The sequence below is a fragment of the Cygnus atratus genome, chromosome 2, assembly GCF_013377495.2.
Source record: "Cygnus atratus isolate AKBS03 ecotype Queensland, Australia chromosome 2, CAtr_DNAZoo_HiC_assembly, whole genome shotgun sequence".
In the NCBI taxonomy this organism is placed as follows: Eukaryota; Metazoa; Chordata; class Aves; order Anseriformes; family Anatidae; genus Cygnus; species Cygnus atratus.
In genome coordinates, this window is record NC_066363.1 from 65641795 (window position 1) to 65652099 (window position 10305).

General features: G+C 40.6%; 1 protein-coding gene across 6 annotated transcripts in view; it reads right to left on the bottom strand.

Annotated features, from left to right (window-relative positions):
* Nucleotides 1-9897, bottom strand: part of EIF1B (eukaryotic translation initiation factor 1B) — a 90503-nt gene extending 80606 nt beyond the window's left edge. For 2 of the 6 annotated variants that reach the window (XR_007707848.1, XR_007707847.1), the window contains exons 1-3: nt 9548-9752; nt 7624-7787; nt 6835-6936 (exon numbers count right to left, since the gene is read on the bottom strand). Coding sequence is in view for 3 of the 6 variants with exons in the window: in XM_035568847.2 (XP_035424740.1) it covers nt 6193-6237; nt 6835-6936; nt 7624-7787; nt 9548-9578 (342 nt within the window). In the remaining 3 variants the exon portion in view is untranslated. Of the gene's footprint in view, nt 1-3436; nt 6238-6770; nt 6937-7623; nt 7788-9547 lie in introns of those variants that run through there. The other 4 variants (XM_035568847.2, XR_007707849.1, XM_050708899.1 and 1 more) reach the window with 4 other exon arrangements.
* Between the last annotated feature and the right edge of the window lie 408 nt (nt 9898-10305).

Below are 10305 nucleotides of genomic sequence, written 5' to 3' on the forward strand. Positions count from 1 at the left end.
GAAAACATATAGGCTAGCTCCTTACTAGCTTCTTAAAAACAGACTCTGTGTACTCCATCTTTCATGGAGTTCAGTGTACAGTCTATAGACTGTACAGTCTATATCTGCTCTGGATTTCTCCACGTAAATTTTGACTGCTTGATTCTTCGTGAGGCAGGGGAACAAAAGAATTCATGCACTAATTCATGCCTGGCCCCTTCAGAGAATCCAAAAAAGTACAGCGTCTCTTTGATGACAGGAGGAAATGTGGAATATATTATCAGAAAAGACATCAAATTAAAAGAAGTGCTTAAACACATACCAAGGGTTTTTATGTTCCAAACCAAAGTATTTAAATCAGCTCATGTGAAAAAACAGTGTGGAGAAGGTGGGGAAAGAGGCAAGATGGTGATTTTACTAGATCTTTTGGTCAGAGCTTATGGAGCTGTGCCAGCTGAGGTCCAAATTAAAGTGGACAGCAGAAACACACACCACAGAAGTCAGCTCACATTTCTGCAATGCAGAATGCTACTTCAAACACATCAGCTGTCAATACTGAACACTTTTTAATCAACACATACAGATTTCATTCGTTCTTAAACAACAAAGGCTTTTTGGATGCATGCTATTTTTGACTGCTACAAGCCTGGTTTTGAAACTATTTTTTGTAACACACACAAAAAAAAGTCAAGTCAATTTTTGAAAAATAAAAAACAGTGGATGCTTTGCCAGGACCATCACTATGAGATGTGATCTGGAAAATATCATCTGTCCAATTCTCATGACTTTAGGACAATTCCTCTTGATCCCTGCCTGTGTGGGCACTGTGAAAAAAGTCAACCCCTTTGCTACCAGCAGCTACTTTGGCAGATTACTAAACCACTACAAAAGGTAGAAGTTGCAACTGGTTGTTTTCGCCATCTCTGCTGTTTCCAACACACAGCTGTGCTACTTGGTAAGCACAGCTGCGTGGCCCAGCCTGGGGCACTGACACAGACTGCACATTCCTGGCACTTTCAAGAGCAGCACCAGTTGCACCAGCCTTGTCAAAAGCTTATTTAACCCACACTGTGTCTACTGTGAGGAGATCTGTAAAAAAGCACTGCTTAGGGGATGATCTAGGGCACTGAAATAAGCACAAGAACTTCTCTGAGCAGGAAATGTCTCTTATAGCTGGTTTGCAGAAATGTAGCCCCACAAATCATGCACTGGGAGGACTCTCACATTGCCTCTTTATATTCAATTTTTTTCACCTAAGCTTTCCTTTTAAAGTATCCTTAATGCCTTCCTCCTGAAAACATACCTTAATAACATGAGTGTTAGCAGTCTAAAGTCAACTTAGATACAGCTGGTAAGATACTGGAAACTAATCGGAGATTAGAGATCATGTCCTGCAATTTAGATGAGTGGGGAAATGGAATCCACTGAGTAAACAGAGCCAAGGATACAGTCTAGACACAACAATTTCCAGGCAACACATCACCTTCTCTGCTTAATAGCCTGTAGAGCCTCTAGACAGCTAAGTGGTATTGCCACTTCAAGTAACTGGATAAGCACGTTTCCTTTGCATTTCCACTGCCTGCAGCCTCATCCAGCAACAGGCAGCTGCTAGCAACAGACTGCTTTTGCATATAAATTTATGTCCTGAGATTCTTGTTTGCTTTTTATGGATGTTGGCCTTGCTGATTTCTGGTTTTGCAGTTCTCCCCCTTACCCTCCACAAATCTCCACAGTGGAGAACTGAGAAGTTTCCCTATTCAGAGGGCACTGCCCTGAAGTTAAGACATGTTCTTTATGACGAAGACAACAAGTAATTAAAGGACTACAGTGACTTACCCACAGTAGCAGTTCTACTTTGCATGATGGTATCACGTGCCCTCACCAGTGTACTCTGGTACTTTAGATTTATTGCCAGAGACACAACCATGTATCAGGCTGACTACTAACAAGAGCAGCTAAGGCCTGGAAACCACATGGCTGCTCCCTTGCAGTGCAAAACACAAGGCAGCAGATGCTACAGGATTCAGGTTGGGGCAACCTGAAGGGCTCTGCACTGCCTTGCTTGGAAACAAGGTACAGGCACCACCTTCCTTCTCTCCCTCTGCAGAAACACGTGCTGTTTTTATTATGCCCCTTATCTTCCACAGCATTACTGAACAATAATGGTTTCATCCTGACTTTATTCTGAGCCAGCACTGGAATTCACTTTATTAACAGGAAGACACTTTGAAGACCCCAGGAGACATCCCTCCCCCTAGTGGCCCCTGTGTCTTTCAAAAATAGCTCAGCAAGCAAGTCAAGTAAAGCAATGATGGGTGAGGAATCCAGTGCTCACCTGCTTTCAAACAGAGCACCACTGACAGAATTTCGTTATTAAGTAAAACCACTAGCAGACACGTTTTTCTATAACACTGCAAATTCTTACCTAAAGAAAAGGTAGTTAAGGAAGGAAAATACTCTTCCCAGTATTCCATGACCTTTTTCATACTCATTTCTCAAATTCTCTTGAAGAATTTATGAATTGATTTACAGGCTACTAGTTGCTAAAGGAACCTGTACAGTGGCTTTGTTCTGGTTTCAAGTTCTAATCCAGATCTCTGCTCTGACTGGCAGTCCTTGCAGGACAAACAAGTATCAGTTTGCAGGGCCATCTTTTTCACCAGTGTTACTAAATACAGATGTGTTATAATATTTACTGAAGTGTAGCCTGTCATTCATCTGGAAGAAACCCCACCACTTGAGTAGCTCTCTTCTGGAGAGCGGCTGAGACTAACTCCTCTAAAACAGAGGTTGCCCGCTAGTCGATTTTTTCAGGATTCCTGGGTATGGACCATTTTTTAACCTTTCTTACTACATAAATACTGATGCAAAAATCAGAATCTATTAACATCATTTGCTGGGTCCATCTAAAAGAACAACCATCTAGTTCACATGGTGGACAGCTACCAACACAACCGTAGTCCCTCCTCTTTCATGGAGTTCAATGTTCCATCATGATATCAAAGACTTGTCTTTCCATACTGTACGAACAATGCTGTTTCCCTGATTGGGAAAGAGACCACAAACAGCTACACCTAAATTCCATCTTTGAGGAGCATGGCCAGTCTTCCTGCAACCACAGCTGCAGAATTCAGCTAATCTAAGCTTGGAGAATTGACCCTAGATTGTTTTTTTTTGTTTGTTTCTGTTTTATTCTGCATAATCACAGCAACGATGGTTTAACATACACCAAAATATTTTTATCAGTCCCTGAATTAATTTCAGAACTGTGATGTCACATTTCACAGATGAAAGGCATTCTAAAATAACAGACCAAACTTGAGCACACATTAATGGCTTCATTTTAAAACATTGTGTATTTTGCTTATTTAAGAAAATGGATGATCCTCTTCTACCTACAATTTTAGACCTCAAGCCAACAGCTGTCATCTTATTTTAGAATTATGATCATCCCAGAACAAGTCACAATATTTATTAAGTCAGTTAACACGGCTTATGGCAGAAATTTAAAGGAAGAAATAACATCTCTTGAAGTAATCAGATGGTCAATTACAAGAGGATCATATACATCACCACTAAGTTACACTTCTAACTTCCACCAAAAAACACCAAAAAAACCTTCTTAATAGCATAAAATTACATTTACTTTAGAAAAACATACATAAAACAACATACATTTGCTTTAGAAAAACATACATAAAACAACATTGGTACATTTTATTTCAAAAGACTGTTGTATCAACTCTCTAGCAATACAGGTTAAGACTTGTTCATATCATAGGCATGTAACAAAAATTAAAAATGCATGCCAAAAAGTATAAATCCTCTTTTGATATTTTTCATATCAACTGGAAAACAGTAGGCATGGAGCATCTGGAAAGCGAATAAGAAAATATTCTCTTATTCATCTTAAGAATTTTTGGTCTGGCAACTGTCAGCTTTCATGTTGCTGTGCATTTGGGACATGCTCCTGACTACACCAAATAAAGATATATGGAGAGTCTTTGGAGGATGGCAGATCCTTACTACGATAATACACATAACCCTCTAAGAACATTTCCAGTTTCCTAGCAACAGCAGCACAGTAGAGCAACATTCAGTGACCCTGTAAATCAACCCTGAACACATGAAAAGCAACAGTAGCCCCAACTGTATTCCAAATTAATCTATAAAAGGCCTGTCATGTTCTTTAACTTGCTAAATACCAATCTCATACACATTTTCACATAATGCTGCTGAGCCACTTTAACCAGGGGTGTCACACGAGTCCTATACACTAAAGCCATCCAGAAGGATTAAGGGAAAGAATTGCTGACTAAAACTCAAATCATCTCTTCTGCCCTATACTGTAAGATTAGAATAGTACAGTCTGTAACATTGCAGCACATTAGGTAAGCTCTTACACAAACTATAAACAGGGTATGGTTTTAAAGCAGTGTACGCTGCCTACATAATCTCTGCTTACTGGAAGGCTTGTGAATACATTATGCATCTTTAGGGCAACTGCAAACTGACTGTAATCAGGAGGACAGAATAGGATAAATGCAGAACTGATTTTTTTTTTAATATTTAAAACTTAAGCTTCAACAAGGGTTCATGATTTCAAGTTTTATAATGGGCTTAGATAAATTTAGAACCAAGCTCTAAAAGCTGTAATTAAACTTCCTTGAAAGATACACAAACAGGAATGGCAATGTTAGTGGTCATTCAGTCCAGGAGAATCTAAATTAATAAAACAGATTTAAGACAAACTTAAGTCCTAATAAGTTTTTCCACTCTTCTCCCCCCTCCAGCCCCTGCCTCCCTACCCTCCGCCCCCAGGAGTTCTCCAGAATAAAATGCTTTTTGTTTAGGCTGTGCAAAGAATGTGACAAATTTGGCAGACCACAAGTGAAGGTCAAGTATCTGATAATTTACGCAAGTAGAAAGTTTACATACTTAAATCACCACATCTCATCTTCTACAAGTACTGACTGCTGCCAGTTTCAGAAGCAATTGTTTCATTGCTCACAGCTGCATTAAATAGGCTCTAAGACAATTCAAATAATTCATGCAACAGCTTACTCCAGTTTATTAGCTGAAAGCCAGCTGCAATAGCCTAACATATAGCCTAACATATAACATATAGCCTTGGTATAAAAAAAATTATAACTATTATAACTTCAAATAACACCAAATTAATTACTTGCTAGAAAAGTAGCCCAAATCATATTTCTGTAGTAACACCCAAACCCCACAGCAATAAACCTCCATGTTAACCATTAATCACAGTAAGACTTTTCAAACTTGGAAAAAAGTTTAGTGTAGAGCCTGTTCCCTCTTTTACTTCTGCAGCTAACACTACCAGCTAATTAAAGTACTCTGCTTGCCAACATTAAATGCTCAGTCATTGCAGAAGCCAACTCAAGATCCTTCTCCTTCACTCACTAGCAGAAGATATACAAAATTCTATGTACTTCCTTCAAATCTTTTGGCAGTAGCATCTAAGACCTATATGTTTAACATGCTCTCAGTAACAGCAACTTTTAAGTATTTCAGCTTCTGTAAGTCCTATTATACTTAACACTACTACTACTACAGTCACTGTAGTAAATTTTGGAGAGAAGATTCAGTTACTGAGCAAACAATGTCTTACCACACTGCTACCAAGATATGCCTATACAAGAGACTTAAAGCTCTAGTCTTACCACTACAGCATAAGATCACATCAAGCTGATCTACTAATTAGCTAATACTTCATCACATAGATTTATCAATTTATTCAATAAGCACTGAGATGTACTTGCCACAAAACAGTTTTAGCCATTCTGTAGCAAGGCTACTATACTAGTTTAAACCTTAAGCTAAAGCATTTCAAGATATTCCAGAAAATACATGAATAAACTTTTATTTTTTTAAGCAACACATACTATTTTAAGACAACTCACACAGGTAAGTCAGATGAAGAAGAGTAAAACTGAACAATCATCGCTAAAACATTTCCATTGGAAATGTGCTGAAGTTCAGAACTGTCTTCATTACCACCTTACTGAAGTTTTCTTATGTGTTTCTAGTCTACACGCCACACATTTCACACAGTCATGCAAATCTGAACCAGATTTTAAACATTCAGATAACAGGGAAGTCCATTCACTGCAAAGATTCATTTTTCACAGAAGAGCCAGGCTAGGTAAGACCAAATACTGCAGGATTCTTCATGAGAGTACAGGTATTTTAGAAACCATGAACTTTCAGTTGCTCTTCCTTGACAATGCCAATCTAAAGGAGAAAAGCAACATATTTCAGTAAAGCTTACATGTTTGTAGAGTATTGTGATATCAAATTACCACAATCTTGTACTTTGATCAAAGAAACTGAAATACAGTGTATCCTCAAGAAAGCAGCGTTCTGTTTCCGAAACGTTTCTGGGTCACACAGAAGAATTTACTATTCAAAAAAAGAAAATCCTATCAGATACTGCATTTGTTCTGTAGTCCTAGCAATTAGTCTTTGGCAGTTTAGAAACTCTCCACCATGATTTACACTAGTAAGCGAGTGGCGATAGCCTCTTTCCTCTATAGTACTTTCAGTCTCAAAATTATTGGTTGCAAACACTTCATTTTACAAATAAAGAACCTGAATTGTACTTCAAGAAAACAAGTAGTATGTTGTAGCAGGGTAAATGCACTCTAAGGCACTTCGATTCTTATTGGAGGTTTACTCATCCTACAAGTGCTGCAAGTGTCAATTTACTTTTTGACTGCAAGCATAAAGGAAGAGTGGACATCTGCTTAATTAACATCAGTGGTCACCTGTTACACTATTGCTTCCAGACAGGTTCAGAATATTGCAAGATGTTTATCTTCAGTCTCTCACCTCCAAAAGGAATTGGCAAATGTTCTTCCTCTGGTCACCTTGAAGCTGGATAACTTCACCGTATTCAGGATGTTCAATCACAGTACCGTTACAAGCAAATTTCTAGAAAGAGACATTCATATTCTAAGACACTGAATATACATTATGATTTTGCTTAGAAAGTCTTTTCTGCTTTTCTTTTTCTGAATCTTGTCACAGAAGCTGCTTACTAAATTCTGATGTCAAGCAAGGCAAAGGCATGATCTAGTCTACACTAGTTTTGAGAGTAAATGGAGTATGTCTGGTAATGCTTACAGAGACTAACCAAGCAGCTGATGGTAAATTCAAGCAAAGATAGGATTAGCCACCATGGAGGAGGAACTAGCCAATGCTCATTACAAGAATGAAAAACCAAGGCTTAAGATACAGTCTTTCAACTCTGGATTACTTTAAAATAAAGTATTTTCATCCTAGCACAAGGATGACCTCTACTTCAACAGTAACCCACCAATGAAAGAAGCAGGAATACAAAAATAGTTCTACTTCGAACTGATCTTATTCACATCAACACCCAGAATATTTTTCACTTAATTCTTTATAGGATAGAAATGTTTAGCTGTTTAGCATGAAACAATGTCACTGGACACCAAGAGAAATTTTGAGAAAGACAGGGAAAGGGATCAACCTGAATATGAAGTGATGTGCACTGGCAAGAATGAGATAAAACAACTGTTCTGTTACTTAGCATTAATAGCTATCATACTCCTTTATATAGTACCTTTATTCTTAAAATCAAATCAAGAACTTCACCTTTTTGAAGGCTTTCACAAGTTTCTTCTTGTCATAGTTATCCGCAATTCCCTGAACGGTTGTTAGTGTCTTTCTTCCGTTTCGCTGTTGGATTCTTATATGAATGTAATCCTCAGTCCCTGCTGGGAGTAAGTCATCACCCTTTGTTGCATCAGCAAAGGGGTCTGCAAGAAGAAAAAGATTTGTGTAATTCCCATGCAAGAAAAACTCACGCTCAAAAACTGTCAGACGAGTTCCTCACCTCCCAAAGGTTGGTCTTTAGGGGTTAACTTTGCCATTTTCTCCCATTTTAAAACACATTCTACTTTCTTCTATATCTGTATTATGCCTTACCTAGCCTACTAACTCACCACAGCGCTCTCATGCATCTAGCTTCTTTAATACCTTCCTGAACATGACCAATTGCCAGCTACAGTATTAATTGGCTGTACTATTTCTTGTAAGCCATGAATCATGAAGCTCTGCACGTGAAAAATGGTTTCTAAAGAATGTTAAGTGCACATAAGGTTTTAGACAGCCATATACTTCTTAAGTAAAATACAGTTTGCAGGGAGAGGTCATATCTTTTATCTGATAACTGGTTTAGAAAAATAAAAGAGCTCTTGCAAACACACTCCTGTACAAGTTCAGAAATCTTACACTCTGACAGCTACCGCACTACCAGCTTTTTAAGCCACCAATGTAATTTGTAACTCATAACCTAAACAAAACACAGCAACATACATTAACAGATGACTGCAGCTGTTTCTAAACCAGCACTGTTCTGTCAGTCAGTAGTTTTAGGCCAGAATTGTAACACAGTTCATTTATACTTCAACTACAGAAAGGTCCACTCTCAAATGCTTCCAAGCTTAAATATATCTAACATTTAAAACTGGAAGGCACTGAAGAAGAAAGGTTCCCAGGTTATACTTCTTGTTCTCTGTTCTCCACAAAAGCTTATTTAATACTGACTCTATTCTACCTGATAGCCCTACAAGTTTCCTAATCAGTAGCTCCTCCAAATAAATCTTGAAGCATGAACTGCTTTGTTTTTTTTTTGTTTGTTTGGGGTTTTTGTTTGTTTGTTTTATTAACATATGAAGTAATTTTCGGATACTAGTCAGAACCATATTGAAGAGCCTCATATACAAGAAACACAGGTTCAACATTTGTGCAAGCTACGACTTCCCGAACTTCCATCCAAAACACAAATCCAAGAATACCAATTAAGTTTTGCCATCCACTTAAAACAAACATACCAAAAGAATAAAACTTCAGCAGAAAAAGGAACGGAATTAATATTTCAAATAAAAGGTGTAAGAAAAAGGGAGCCTTGACACAAAGGTGGCTTGACAGAGTTTAGGATTAGGTTGGAGATGAGCCAACACTGTAGGTGTTAACACTAGATAACTTAAGAGAAATCCTGTGAGCTAAACTCCCAAATGATGATTTACATGACCTCCTAATATGCCTCCTATGTGCACAAGGCCAGAGTTAAAACTAACACCAAAAGCTTGACAACATTATCTTACAGTGTCTTTTTTGCTTGCTTCTGTTGCCTACAGATAAGAAATTTGGAGAACCACAGCCCACTAAGGTAAACTTCCATGCTAATACAAGAGAAATAACCTACCACCCATACAGCTTGATCTATACAAACAGTATCATAGGTAGGGCATATATCAGGTTTTGGGGCATTAGCAAGGAAAAGGCAGTCTTGCAGCAAAGCAAGGCGCTTTTTAATTGGAGCAGAGGTATTAAGCAGAAAATTCCCTTCCCTGACACCATACCCGGCCTCCCTCTGCCCACCCAGACTTTAAGACCTTGTGGGCTGCAGCCACCAGCGAGCCCGGCTCGAGGTGCTCCCACACACCCAGGCAAGCGACGGGCCGGCGACACACAAGACGGGGGGCAGGAGCGGGGCGGCAGCGGCTCCCCTTACCGAAGGACTGGAGGTTCTGGATAGAGGACATGCGATTCTGCGGCGGGAGGCTGGCGCGGCGGGGAAAAGGCCGCGGCTGGCTCCGCTCCGGTCACGGCTCCGGCTCCGCAGCGCCGCCGGAGGTGGGGAGTGGGGCGGGGAGGGATAACGAAAGGAAAGGGAGGGGTAACGAATCTGCGAGGGAGGTGGAGGGAGGAAAGACTAAACGCGAGAGCTAGGAGGAGAGGAGCGGTAAGAGCCGCGTGCCCGCGGCACGCCGCCCCACAGCACCGCTACCGGGTAGCAGCCGCCGCACCTCCCCCTAAGATAGCGGTTCGCCCCCCCGCTTTGGGTACTTGATGGCCACCCCCGCCCCTGCGCTGCGCCGTGGGAAAGAGAGTCCCCCCGCCCCCCGCGGCTGGAGAGCACGCAGCGCCGCGGAGGGCCGAAGGACTACAGTGCCCAGAGTGCACCGCGACGAAGTGGCTGAGGGAGCAGGTGGCGGCTGAGGAGCAGCCCCAGTGTTGGGGGTGTGCTTGCGTTCACAGATCAGTGTGTTCCCGAGGAGGCCACGGGCACCTGGAAATAAGTGGTCTGGACGCCCACAGTATAAGCCCCTGGTTACGGAAGCCTCTCGTTATTGAGGCTGACTAACTTTTGGGGTGCCCCCGTGGGGTTCCCTTTGTCTGGGTGCCTCTGGTTTGGGTGCTGCTGTTACTTGGGTCTCCCTCTGTGTTTCCAAGCTGGGCTGACCTTCTAAGCTGTCCTAGAATTGGGGT